Here is a 14,790-nt window from a genome sequence, read left to right as displayed (position 1 = left end):
TATTTTTTCATATAGTTAGTATTACTAATCTGGTTTTCTGACGTACATCAGCCCTGTTTATAACAGAGAATTTTGGCCAGAATTTGAAAGATTCTCACTAGATCTCGCAGCAACCTTATTCATTGTGCGGCATTTTCAAATGCTCCTCACTGCATCTCGCAGCAGTAACAGTGTTGCAAAATCAACGTTGGCTCCCGAATAAAGCTGTTCGGGGTTTGTGCAAGTTTGTTTGCGTTGCAGTCCAAGCTAATAAATGGTCAGCGCTGAGCAGCTCAAACGTGTCGTGTTAATTTCACTTTCGTTTCGCGTGCCATTTTATGTTTCTCATCTGAGACAGAAATGCCAGTGCTTATGAGTTGAACAACGCGGTGGTCGCGCCAGTGTGACCGCTCACGAAAATTAGTAACACTGGCAGAAAAATTGGTCACAGTCTGGAGCCCCTACCGCAAGTGTCCCGCGCGCTTCAGTACAAGGAGTAAACAAACCACGCGCCTGTACAATTCATTAACACAGAACCACGCATTAATTCATATTTAAACAGTCGGTTTTTGGCTTAATATTAGTCCATAATCACGATTTGATTTAAGTGTAATGAACTACCTTTGATTAATGCATCAAACTTTGACAAATTCCGTGACGTTCCGCGTTAAACTGTAAGTTCCATTTTGACTGGATTCCGCGATTCCGTCCGTGTTTTCCGCATCGCAGAAATCATAAAGCCCTACATATGAGACATGCCGCCGTTTTAGTGGACAAACTGCTAGCACATTTGTATTTCTTCTTCGCTGCTCTAAACAGTGGTTGCTTATGGCAACACTGTTTGCATTCTGAGCCGCGAAGAAGAACTGGCTTCTGATTTGCTAGCGGGAATAACTTATATCTTAAGAAAATGGTATCGGATCGGTACGTGGGTTCAAGTACTCACCGATTCCGATGCTAGATTTTTTTGTGGTATCGGCGGCATTTCCGATACTAGTATCGGAATCAGAACAACCCTAGATGTGAGTTTTTCGACAAACCCTAACCGTATTGACCCGGATCACACAGACTACGCATGCACATCGCAGAGACGGGACAAGATGAGCATTTGAGGTGAAAAAGTATATAAATAGTCAATTTGTTTCGAAAATGACTAATCGTTTCACTAGATAAGACCCTTCTTCCTCGGCTAGGATCTTTTAGAACTGCTGCATTTAAACTGCATTTTGGAAGTTCACTAAATGGAGATAATTCCTAAATTGTTTTCCTCCTGAACCATAATTCCTTTACGACTGAAGAAAAAAAATACATGAACATTTTGGATGGCAAAGCGGTGAGTAAAGTATCTGGACTTTTTTGTTCTGGAAGTGAACTAATCCTTTAATAATTCTTTAATACATTAGCTCATCCATGAACATGATTTCTGCCCGAGACCCGTTGGATTGCATCGGCTTTGAGGATGAAGACTACAACTCCCATGATTCCACCTTCACAGGGACATCAAACTTCTTTGTTTGTTTTGAATATGCGCCCTCTAGCGGCAACAACTTACATATTGTGCCTTTAAAATGATGGTATCAGCAGTAACGATGCACCAAATGTTCGGCAACTGAAATTATTCAGCCCGAAAATAGCTAAATAAGTTTTATTGGTGTTCGGAATAAGCAAAAATGCAAAATAAATTATACCAAACAATGATGTGACGCATTCAAATAGAGGCGCACACTAATGCAGCAAACATGTCAGCAGTGTGGAAGCATTTAAAACTGTCAGAGAAAAATCATTACAAGCACCGACAGCACGAGACTGTTTAGTATCGCATCACATGTCGTCCATGAGAAAAGAAAGGGCTGGTTGATGCTGGTTACTGTATGATGACTGAAATCATGAAATGGCCTTAAACCAGCGGTTCCCAACCGGGGGGTCGCGACCCACTAGGGGGCCTCAGTGATCCTCCAGGGGGGCCGCGAGATATCTTAAAATTAATTTAAATATTATCCTATAATTGTTTAATTTCATTATTAATATGCTAAATGAAAATAATAAAAGCACAGCCTCTCTCGTGTTCTGTGATTGATTGCTTCAGACTCGGCACAGCAAGCCTCATCGCACTGTTAAATACAGACTAAATGGCGGCTCAAAACTTCCAAACGCTGTACGCAAACTACTGTTTCATCTCTCAGCTGCATGCATGAAGCAAACCGTCGCTCTAATGTAAAGGTAAAAATGATTAGTGTCATAACGAACTTGCGCGTGCCTAATGTATAACACTCGTGAATGTCAAAGTCGTACATGAGACACGCAAGTCCGCTATTGATTCACAAACTATGCGCGCTCTCGGGGCTCTGATCCCTATCTTATTTTTGCGTGAAATTTCAAACATTTGCCTAGTTGTCCAAATTATTGTCCTGTGAGTGTTTTATAATGGATGCTCGCCCATCGAAGAGGAGTGAGGCTCGGTGTTTATAAGCATCAGGCGCGCACTGACAGAGTTCACTGATCCCAAACCTTCACATCGATGTGTTTCAACAGATTTAGAATGTATTTGCTGTATTTTGAATTTGTGTATTAGTTTTTAATGGATACAAACAGTAGATATTCAGTCAGTCAAGTTCAAAGGGATAGGTTTAGTGGTCTTTTGGTATCTCCCTGTTAAACGGCAGGTTCACTTTTTTAAGTACTCTGAAGTTGTAAAGAATGTCTGAAGTAAAATAATTTTAAAAGTTAGAATTGAGCAGAGGTTTTCTTTAAAGATTATAAGGTATATTTTAAGTTTTAATTTAAAGTTTGTTTGAATTTTGAGTTTTTTTTATAACATGCAGTAGAAGAATAATAAGGCAAAACAAATGTTTTGGTTAATAAAAAAAGGTTTCAAAATAAATACTTTTTCTTTACTGCGGAAGTACAGTATAAGAGGACATGTCAGGCATAGGGGGGCCTTGCAAAATTGTCCGGAGAAGGAGGGGGGCCCCGGAGTAAAAAAGGTTGGGAACCCCTGCCTTAAACCATTAGTAAATAAACTACGGAACGTTATGTGGTCAAATACACGCACAAATTGTATTTATTTTGACGGCGCTACACAAGCTCCTTAGCCAGGGTTCAAAGTCCAAAGCGCAAGGAAAATCTGTGTGATCAGAATCATTCATAAATCTGCTGCTGTCAGCAAAAAGCAGTACTGAGGTCTTCTTGTGGGTTTCCGCCAAAATAAAAGTCAACATTCATAAATGTTAGTGTTGTAATTTTACAGTTGTTCTGTAAAATAAAATAAAGTAGTAACACAAAAATAATGATGACAATCATTACAACAGCTCTGTTAATACATGTATTATAACATACTCCTTTGTTCAGCGAGGCTGCATTTATTTGTATATTAAAAACACATGCCTGATTTAAGAAGGGGGTCTTAAAAATGGCCAAAGAATATTATTTTACTAACTTATTAATTTATAAGTTAAATTGTGCTTTGTTGGTAGGCTACAATGTCTACTAGAATATTAAAAATGTTCAGCGTTAAATAAATATTTTTAAATTATTTTGTAATTGACTGATTTTAATTTTTTTGAAAAGAAAGACAAAATTGTAAAAAGAATATTTTGGCTATTATATTTATGCAATGGTGAAAAAAATTAGCAATGTTTAAACGTGTTCGGTAATCGGACAGTGTTTAATCACACAAATTTTTGTTTGTTTTGAATATGCTCCCTCTAGCACCGAAAACCCACATATTGTGTCTTTAAAATGATGGTATCAGCAGGATAAATGCCTCACCTTTGGGTCAAGCAGGTAGTTGTATGGCATGAAGATGACATCAGCGTGTTGTTTAAGTGTGCGTGACAGGTAGTATGGACAAACTCTACAGGAACAAACAGTCTGATCAATGTCACAGTTTATAAACAGAAAAAAGACTCACGTTGGAAACACGTCAGATGCTTCGTCAGCAGATTTAAGAAATGTTTTAAACTCCACCATTTCTTTCAGTGCTGTAGTGAAGGCATTAAAGCAGCATGCAGTGTCTCACCTTTGCTTTTTGCCTGTTTTTACCAGATCCTCCACATCCAGGATTGAATTCATGATTTCTTTGTCAGTGCTTTTCTCTAAAAAGGGAAAAAAAAAAAAATAATAATTAGGACCATTACAACTAACACAAAGCTCTACTGATGTGTCACCAATGGTAATCTCATACCATCAACATTGTTGTAGAAGACACAGGAGCGGGTTGACACTTTTGCTCTGCACATGTGAACCTTGAAATAACACAAAATGCCTTAATTAATATGGAACTCTGGTGCAGTTCGATTGAAATATGAACGTGATACGGACCAAATACTTCTAAACGAACCAAAAACAGGAAGTAATGACAAGATGCGACGCTTTGCGACATGATTTCACGAAGGGAACAAGCAGTGTATCCAAAACAAAATGAGCAGAGGGCAAACGTGGAGCAACGAGGTAAAGTGGCTTTTATAAGCTCTTTGTGAGGCTTAAGTCTTAAGCTTAAGAAGCTTTAGGTCAAACACACCTTTTTCTTTTGTTTGGAGTGTTCGGTGAGTTTTATTATCAAACATGCCAGTGTGAACGCTAAGCCGACCAGAACCAAATGTGAAAATGATACATTTAGTCCTGGTCCGCTTAGCATTCACACTGGCATTTTGGTCCAGACCAAATGAACCAAACGAACCGAACTAGTAGTTAAAGAATTAGTTCAATCCAGAATTAAAATTTTCAGCTAATTTACTCACCCCATGTCATTCAAGATGAATTCATGTCTTTCTTTATTAAGTCGAAAAGAAATTAAGGCTTGTGAGGAAAACATTCCAGGATTTTTCTCCATATAGTGGACTTTAATGGTGGTCAATGGGTTGAAGGTCCAAACTGCAGTTTCAATGCAGCTTCAAAGCGCTCTACACGCTCCCAGTTGAGGAAGGGCAAGCATTTGTGGGAAAAAAAAAAAATATATAATTTTCTTTTAGAAAACGACCGATAGTTTTACTAGAAAAGACACTTATTCTTCAGCTGGGATCATGAAGCTGCATTTTGGACCTTCAACTAGGGCTGGGTATTAATTCAGATGTCCCGATTCGATTCGATTTGATTTATAGATTTAGAGCCCTTTGAAGATTTAGATTTAGATTTGATTCCCTGTTTTTTTTTTTTTTTTTGGATTACATTCAGTGAACATAATTTTAATACAAAATGTTAATGATATTTTATGCTCAAAAGCCCTCCAATGTGGCTGAACTACAACAATTCTGCCAACATGAGTGGGCCAAAATGCCTGCACAGCGCCGTAACAGACTCATTGCAAGTTATCACAAACGCTTGATTGCAGTTGTTGCTGCTAAGGGTGGCCCAACCAGTTATTAAGTTTAGGAGGCAGACACTTTTTCACACAGGGCCATGTGGGTTTGGATTTTGTTTTCCCTTCATAATAGAAAACTTAAAAAACGGCATGTTGTGTTTACTTCTGTTATCTTTGATAATATCTAAATTTGTTTGATGATCTGAAACATTAAAGTGTGACAAACATGCAAAAAAAAAAAAAAAAAATCAGGAAGGGGGCCAACACTTTTTCACACCACTGTATATATAAATTATAAGAAAACAAAACAGACCAAAAATATGAATAAAATAATATTTATACAAACTATGATATCTCAATTATACTAAAATAAGTCATACCTTCATGTGGTTACTTTCATGACGCATCACTTCCTGGTTTATGCAGAGCTGTTCTCTGGATCCCAAAACACAAATCTTTGGCCTACAATCAAGAAAAATACAATTGTTAGAAATAGTTACAAATGTTTAATACTGTTAAAAGGAATCAATTTTAATCAGCAAGGATGTATTAACTGATTGTCTTTTTTTTAATCAATCAGAATACTTATAATAATGTTACTAATATTTCTATTTCGAATTAAAACGGTTTTGAAATTTATCTAATTTCTAAAAATCAGACTCCACAGAAATTTAAGGCAGCACACCTGTTTTCAACATTGATAATAATGTTTCCTGAACAGCAAATCAGCATATTAGAATGATTTCTGAAGGATCACGTGACACTGAAGACTGGAGTAATAATGCTGAAAATTCAGCTTTGATAACAAGAATTGCATTTTACAATATATTAAAATAGAAAGCAGTTATGTTTATTTGTAATAATAGCTCACAATATTACTGTTCTTAGTGTATTTATTAAAACTGTAATGTATCGGAAAAAGCTGAAAAAAAAAAACAATGTCTGACTGTACAATACCCTTTAAATGTGATGTTAACTCAGTTAGCTGACCTGTATGAAGTGTTCTTCAGCTCACTGATGACTTGCGTTAGCTGTGAATGCGTCCTGGATGCATATATGATCTTGGGGATGTCCGTGTAATACGCTAAAAAAAAAAAAAAGCAAAGACAAAACTCATGATTATGACACTTATCTTTTCAAAATGTTGTCCATCATGTAAACTATCACATGCAATTATGGGTGTGCGATATTGACCAAAAAATAACATCTTGATATTTTCTGGAATTTTATCGATAACGATAATTAGATGATATTGTGCTGATAACTTAAGCACTTCATGTTCTGTGTGCTGGTCAGTTCACACTGATAGAAATTAATATTTTCCAATAAGTTTAAATAGTTTTTTACTTTTTACTTTTCGCTTTAAAAGCCATTTTTGTAAAAGTGTGCATTATCTTTTGAGTCAGATTCTTACATTTAATTAATGAATTAGAATAATAAGACATTCAGGCTGTTACCAATCAAACTGAAATCAGTATCAACAAAATTTGTCTTTGTAATGCAGAGGAAACACAGAAAATGCATCTGTAGTGGTTCATTTGGTCAGTAAATGCAGTCACGGGAAAAATTACAGAGACGCTGGTTGTGTTTTTTGGGCTATTTTTATAAATGTACCGCGGCTGCCTAAAGTTTGTCTATATACAAATCAAAATGAAAATAGATCCTTTTACTAATGTGTATTATACTTGGAATGAATACCCAGCAACCAAAGAACAGAAAGACGGATGTCACAAACTATTAGATGAGTTTTACCCACAGCAGAGATGTTAAGGCTTTCACACAGCAGAAATAAACACGACATTATCCTATATTTTAAGATTGAAAAATTGTTAAACATTATTATTCCATTAAATTTGACACCTTTTTTATGATAAATTTGTAATAAATAATACAAAATAAATAAAATGGAAAACACAGAATTTAGGGCAAAATAAAAAGTCCCTAAATTAAAAAGTGGCTTAAAGACTTTAATTTAATTTTTAAGTATACATGTAATTTAATTCAATAAATAATTCAGTTATACATTCATTCTCAGGGTCTAACAAACAAGTGAAAAACATTTCCTTCCATATTAATGGTAAATTAATATTTTGATAAATACTGATATAGTATGATACATTGTCATAATCTTTCTGGCCATATCGCCCATAAATCTTAATTTATCATGAAAAGTTCTGAAAATGAAAATGAGGAAAAGAAAATTACAATAAAATTGAGATTGAATAATAAAAAAAATGCACATACGTAGCCTAAACAAGTCTCGCTAAAATGAAAAACAGAGAATAAATAAAATTAAAATGTTTAATTTAAAGTGCATTAATGGAATAAAGCAGTTGTCAACTGTGTTTCGACATGATTGGGCTAGTTATTTATCTTTTGTGGCGGGTTTTGAGTAAGCTTTGGGCTGAAAATTTTTCTGGGACCTGGCATTCCTGGTTAATAGGCGAGTCATTGCGATTGAACCGAATCATTTCAATAAATTCAATGCACACAGATTGAAGTAGTTTAAGTCTTTGGTTCTTTTAATTGTCATTATTTTGGCTTACATTTAACAAAAACCCACCAATTCTCAACAAATTAGAATATGGTGACATGCCAATCAGCGAATCAACTCAATCAACTGAGCCTTCAAAATGGTCTCTCAGTTTGGTTCACTAGGCTACACAATCATGGGGAAGACTGCTGATCTGACAGTTGTCCAGAAGATAATCATTGACACCCTTCACAAGTAGGGTGAGCCGCAAACATTCATCGCCAAAGAAGCTGGCTGTTCACAGAGTGCTGTATCCAAGCATGTTAACAAAGTTGAGTGGAAGGAAAAAGTGTGGAAGAAAAAGATGCACAACCAACCGAGAAAACTGCAGCCTTGAGAGGCTTGTCAAGCAAAATCAATTCAAGGAATGGACTGAGGTTGGGGTCAAGAGCCACTACACACAGACGTGTCAAGGAATTTGGCTACAGTTGTCATATTCCTCTTGTTAGGCCACTCCTGAACCACAGACAATGTCAGAGGTGTCCTACCTGGGTTAAAGAAAAGAAATGGACTATTGCCTAGTGGTCCAAAGTCCTCTTTTCAGATGAGAGTAAGTTTTGTATTTCATTTGGAAACCAAGGTCCTAGAGTCTGTAGGAAGGGTGGAGAAGCTCATAGCCCAAGTTGCTTGAAGTCCAGTGTTAAGTTTCCACAGTCTGTGATGATTTGAGGTGCAACGTCCACTGTGTTTTTTGAAAACCAAAGTCACTGTACCCGTTTACCAAGAAATTTTAGAGCACTTCTTGCTTCCTTCTGCTGACCAGCTTTTTAAAGATGCTGATTTCATTTTCCAGCAGGATTTGTCACCTGCCCACACTGCCAAAAGCAACAAAAGTTGGTTAAATGGCCATAGGGTTGGTGTGCTTGACTGGCCAGTAAACTTAGAGAATCTATGGGGTACTGTCAAGAGGAAAATGAGAAACAAGAGACCAAAAAATGCAGATGAGCTGAAGGCCACTGTCAAATAAATCTGGGCTTTCATAACACCTCAGCAGTGCCACAGACTGATCACCTCCATGCCACGCTGAATTGAGGCAGGATTCAGGAATTAAAGCAAAAGGAGCCCTTACCAAGAATTGAGTAAATGAACATACGATAAGTCGAGTGTCGAGCACGAAGGAAACTACAACCTGATAAGTTGATAACCTGATAAATTCCTTGGTGCTCGACACTCGACTTATCGTGACTAAATTTAAGATGGCGGCGGCCGCTAAACTTCTTGCAGTTACTGTCTGTATAAATCTTCTTGTAAATAAACTACCGGTGCTTTTTCTGAGTTCTCAATGTCTCGTTTTAAATGTCAGGGCCCTTGGAAGTCTACCAATGAAGTGTGGAGCTACTTTGTGCCTCGTAAATGGCGTAAAACAGTGATTTATTTACATGGCTTCTTCGATGCCCTGTTGACTCTCATTGACAACCTGTTGTGAGCATCGGCTAACTGACCCCAGATTTCGGACAGCAGTGGACAAGACGAGATGAGATATGCAAGGTACGTTTACACGCGGTATCATGATTCAATACACTTTAGGTCAAAATCACACCGGAGTTCTCCTTTAATAGAACCAAAGACTTAAACTACTTCAGTCTGTGTGCATTGAATTAATTTAATACAGGAGTTTCACAATTTCAGTTGAATTGCTGAACTAAATGAACTTTTCCACGACATTCTATTTTATTGAGATGCACCTGTATATCGGACACCCTTACATATAATTTAGTTTATAAGTCATATTAGTGTAAGGATATTACTTGGATTGTCTCCATCGGTGGCTGCCGTCCCCCATGATGACATTGGTCTGTCTGGGAACAGCTCCGCACCTCCCATTCTCTCTGCTATCTTGCGGGCAGAGATGGTGTCTTTGAAGTGCTCTCTCCACCCCAGCGCTGAACACAGCAGACAGAGAGTCTTGCCTGTGCCAGTGGGACTTTCAAGAACTCCATTCACTTTCTGAAAGAGTACAAAGACATGTCAGACCATTAATAGGCAATGAATGGAACAATGTGACCTTACAGAGAGACTTTAAAATCTTTATTGCATTAGATTAAATCGCAGAGCCTTCATAATATACTTGAACCAAAATGACATTCGACCTTCTGCAGAATGTCATTTAGAGACATCTGCAAGTATATTTAACCTCCAACAGAAAAAGTGTTTGAACTTTGAGAAAACTAAAAGTGGCTGACTTTTGTCTTTGTTGAGAAGATTATAATGTGATGTTATACAATTCTGTCGCTTTCCTATCTTTAAAGCCCCTTAAACCTGGTGCAAAATTCATTTTTAAAATATTATTGGCTGTTAACGCAAACATTAAAAAGGTGCATTTTTATTGGATTCATTAAAAAAAAAGTCTACTTCATTTCTTTGTACACTTTGGACCTTAACCCCTTAAGCTCTGCGGCTATTTGGGGGATTTCCGCCTGCATTTGGCCTACCTAAATTCAAATGGTTCCCCTATACACATACAATGGAGGAAATTAAAAAAAATGGTTTCATTGTATAGAAAACCTTTTAAACTACATAATATCAGTGTAATTCTTTATAAATAACATTATATAGATTTCAAATATTACAATAAAAACAAAAAAAACATAGGCGCTTTTTGATTTTTTTTTCAAAAGTTTTTTTTTGAAAGTCTATAACTCAGGATTTAGGTGTCTCAGTTCTTTGCAAATTGTTTTGTTTGATTCCACTAGGTCTCAGGATATACCAGAAAAAAGATTTTTTCATATAACAGTTTCTAATTGAAAGTTATTGAATTATAACCGAAGGGAGTCGCATTGCCCCTTTTCCCCCTTTTTCCCCCTAAAAGTGTCCTTCTGTTTCTTTGCAAAAACAGGCTTTATAAAGCACATTATTGAGAATAGAATAGAATAGAATACTATTTTACTATGTACCATAGCACTTTTCATGATAATTGACTGAATTATGTTTCATTTTTATGTTTGCCTGTGTATTTACTGAAACACATACTGTACTTTACTGTCAACATTCAATATACACTCAATACATAGCTTAGCAGATTGTTTTGGTGTCCTTTACGTTTCAAAGTAATTATAAGAATAAAACAAACCTGAATAGAAGCACTGTTATACTTATAGACGCGCTTATGAGCCGCGGATCCTCTGCTCTCCATGGAAACGGCCCGTTATTTATTCATTTAGCGTCTATTTTGGATAACTGAGACCGCTATATTCCTCTGAGACGCCAACAGACGCATATCTCCGGTGTAAGAGTCCAAAAACTACATATCCCACAATGCCCGGCACCGTCGAAGCATCTTTTGTGACCCGGAACCTCTCCATGGCTCTGCTTCTTCTTCGCGTCTGGAGAGGCTGAGCTGTCATCGTTCACACCTCGGAGCAGCACGGCATGCGGTCGGAGGGTGTAATCTGATCTACTGACACGCTCTAAGTGCAGCCGCAGACACACACACACCTGCTTGAGCGGTTCAGAGCGCGTTTTGGAAAGCCGCGCTCGAGCGCATCTGGCAAAACAACGGTTTCTCAGCAATGGTGCAACGCAGAAACGTGAAAATGGTCTTGTTTGAAAGAAGAGATCCTAATCTAAAAGATAAAATGGAGTTTGTGGCTATTTGCGGCTAACTGAAGCAGTAGTATGTGGAGGAAAGTAATATAATATATCATCATATTCTTCAAGTATATTCTGACATCGCGATTCAATTGAAGATTATTTGATCTGTGTTTGTCACACAATGAAATGATGTATATGGTCAGATTCTTGAGAATGAGCACTTTCTTGTGATATATGATTTGTCTGTTTTGAGAAAAATATAAGAAATACACATTCTTTGTAATAATTCTTCACAATTGTTAGGCGGAAATTTGTGTGTGGAACAACATAAATTCTAAGCACACATTTACTACTTTATGAATCATAAAACTAAAAGTTATGGTATTCCTAGTAAAGAGGAGACTCTAAGCTTTCAAATGAGACCATATATGGGCTGATACTATGTGAAGAAGGTCGTGTAAATGAAGCAGCAACATTTTGATTTTTTTTTTTTATTATATTCTGACATCGTGATTCAATTGAAGATTATTCGATCTGTGTTTGTCACACAATAAAATGATTTATATGGTCAGATTCTTGAGAATGAGAGCTTTCTTGTGATATATGACTTGTCTGTTTTGTGAAAAATATAAGAAATACACATTCTTTGTAATAATTCTTCACAATCGTTAGGCGGAAATTTGTGTGTGGAACAACATAAATTCTAAGCATAATTTTACTACTTTATGAATCATAAAACTAAAAGTTATGGTATTCCTCGTAAAGAGGAGACTCTAAGCTTTCAAATGAGACCATATATGGGCTGATACTATATGAGGAAGGTCATGTAAATGAAGCAGCAACATTTTGAAACACACGCAGAGTTTAAGAGGTTAAAGACAGAAATGTTCCCACTGAAAAATGTCTCACCTCCCCTGAGCCCATTGTGTTTTAACAGACCCCCTAAAGCAGGGTTCCTCAAATCTTACCCTGGAGGTCCAATGCGCTGCAGAGTTTAGCTCCAACCCTCATCAAACTCACCTGCTTGTGATTCTCTAATGATCCTAAAGACCTTGATTAGCATGCTCAGGTGTGTTTGATTAGGGTTAGAGCTAAACTCTTCAGGAAAATGGATCTCGTGGGCCAGATTTGAGGATCCCTGCCCTAAAGCGTGCAGTGCGTTTGTTGGGGGGTAATTAAGAATGAATAGGGTAAAGTCACGTGAGAAAAGGCAATGCCTCAACTGCAATATGATTGGATATGACTGGTTATGATCGGCTGTGATTGGTTCACGCGATAAATAACGCCTCTTGTGTTTGTGTGCGTTTGCAAATCAGCCTGAATGAACAAAATAATAGCATTAAATAAAAGTATAAATAATAGCACAAAAAGTAAGTAAACAACTCACATGTAAATATAACCACTTTGTTACGTCAAAAAAATACTTAAAATTGCATTAAAACATGATCTGTGGGTTAAACTTTTAAAGTTGGCAAATCAGCTTATATTTACCGTTTTCTTTTCTTTTTTATTCACCATTTTGCACCTAATTTTTCAGTCCTACAAAGAAAATACTAAACTAAATTGATTTTATGTAATTCTAATTGTGTAGACGTATCCGCATTCAATATCAAATTGTGGTGTCTACTAAGCAATATGTGGGAATGGTAGTTTTATTTTAGTTTTTTTAAATCTGACACTGCATTAAAAGAAGTACTGTTGTAATAAAAAAACTGTTTAGCATTTAATATGACAACAGTACCACTACATACACAAACTGTCATTTACCAGGTCAAAATACTACAAATGAAAGAATTTTCTGGTAGTTATGATCAGGGCTGATGTTAATAACAAAATATATGGCAGTGAATGCCAAAATAAAAATTAATAAATGTTTTTATGACTCCAAGAACCTCTGTGTAACTTTTTTAAAGTGACGCACAAGGGTTAAACTTTTAAAGTAGTGGGCAAATCAAAACAAATGGTATTTCGTGCCTATCGAGACTGTAAATGTAGCTTTAGTAAATGCAGGATTGTATTCTACCAGTCAAATAGTAAGACTTTTAATGGTTTTTAAAGAACTCTCTTCTGCTCACCAAGTCTGCATTTATTTGATCCAAAGCACAGCAAAAACAGTACAATTTTGAAATATTTTTTACTATTTAATATAACTGTTTTCTATTTGAATATATTTTAAAATGAAATTTATTCCTATGATCAAAACTACATTTTTAGCATCATTACTCCAGTCACATGATCCTTCAAAAATCTTTCAAATATTCTGCTTTGCTGCTCAAAAACCATTTATTATTATTATGTTGACAATTATTATTATTATTATTATTATTATGTTGTTTTTTTATGAATAGAAAGTTCAGAAAAACAGCATTTATCTGAAATAGAAATCTTTTGACCAATTTAAAGCATCCTTGCTAAATAGAAGTATTAATTTCTATAATATCTTTCCCCCAAAAAATAAAAATAAATAAATACTGAGTCCAAGCTTTTGAATGGTATAGTGTATAATGTTACAAAGCTTATTATTTCAGACAAATGCTGATCTTTGGATCTTTCTATTCATCAAATAATCCTGAAAAACTGTACTCAGCTGTTTTGACTATTGATAATAATAATAATAATAATAATAATAATAATAATAATAATAAACGTTTCTTGAACAGGAAATCAGCATATTAAAATGATTTCTGAAGGATCACGTGACACTGAAGACTGGAGTAATGAAGCTGAAAATTTAGCTTTGATCACAGGAATAAATTACATTTTAAAATATACTTAAATAGAAAGCAGGTGTTTTAAATAGTAAAATATTTTACAATATTGGCTCAAATAAATGCAGGCTTGGTGAGCAGGAGAGACTTCATTAAAAAACATTAAATATCTTACTGTACAAAGACTTTTGACTGGTAGTGTATATGTTCTTACATTCTGCAGGCACTCGATGACTTTGTTCATGTAGTCCTCCTGGCACGGATATGGAGTGAAGGGAAAGTCCACAGTGACTCCTCTGAGCTTTATAAGAGGCATTTTCCCCCTAAACACACTTCTCACATGTACACAGCTGCACTAAAGCACTATAAAACTGACCCGCTATTAAACTCTAACCCCTTAACAAAGCTCGAAAAAATAATTCATTCTGAACGGCTATGGTTCAGTGAAACGCAACAACATAAAACTGTACGAAAATGACATCTAAACCAAATGACAACTCTCGAGTCTCCAGCAGCGCGGCATTTGTTTTTCTCTTCTTCTTTCCCGCTTCACAGATAGACTCGAACTGGATCTAAGTGTGATGCTGCATCCTGCAGGTCGCGCTGGAGAAGTGCGGCCAAATCGACATTTGCTTACCTGTTGCCCCAGAGTCAGAATAAATACCATAATTCAGTTTTATATTAGAAGATTTAACTTAATATAGTCTTTATTTAAATAAAATAATATTAAAAATGTAACG

The 14,790-nt window shown here is 36.0% G+C and overlaps 1 protein-coding gene across 1 annotated transcript in view; it reads right to left on the bottom strand.

Moving 5' to 3' along the window:
• The window catches only part of rtel1 (regulator of telomere elongation helicase 1), a 35,980-nt gene extending 21,426 nt beyond the window's left edge, over nt 1-14,554 (bottom strand). Inside the window, exons 1-7 of the mRNA XM_073825704.1 lie at nt 14,265-14,554; nt 9,560-9,758; nt 6,269-6,362; nt 5,659-5,740; nt 4,163-4,223; nt 3,998-4,073; nt 3,748-3,832 (exon numbers count right to left, since the gene is read on the bottom strand). Coding sequence (XP_073681805.1) covers nt 3,748-3,832; nt 3,998-4,073; nt 4,163-4,223; nt 5,659-5,740; nt 6,269-6,362; nt 9,560-9,758; nt 14,265-14,366 — 699 coding nt within the window. The 5' untranslated portion in view covers nt 14,367-14,554. The remainder of the gene's footprint in view (nt 1-3,747; nt 3,833-3,997; nt 4,074-4,162; nt 4,224-5,658; nt 5,741-6,268; nt 6,363-9,559; nt 9,759-14,264) is intronic.
• Between the last annotated feature and the right edge of the window lie 236 nt (nt 14,555-14,790).

Source organism: Garra rufa, chromosome 20 (assembly GCF_049309525.1).
Source record: "Garra rufa chromosome 20, GarRuf1.0, whole genome shotgun sequence".
Lineage (NCBI taxonomy): Eukaryota > Metazoa > Chordata > Actinopteri > Cypriniformes > Cyprinidae > Garra > Garra rufa.
Note: the sequence above shows the minus strand (reverse complement) of the source record. Positions and strands in the feature narration are given on the sequence as shown.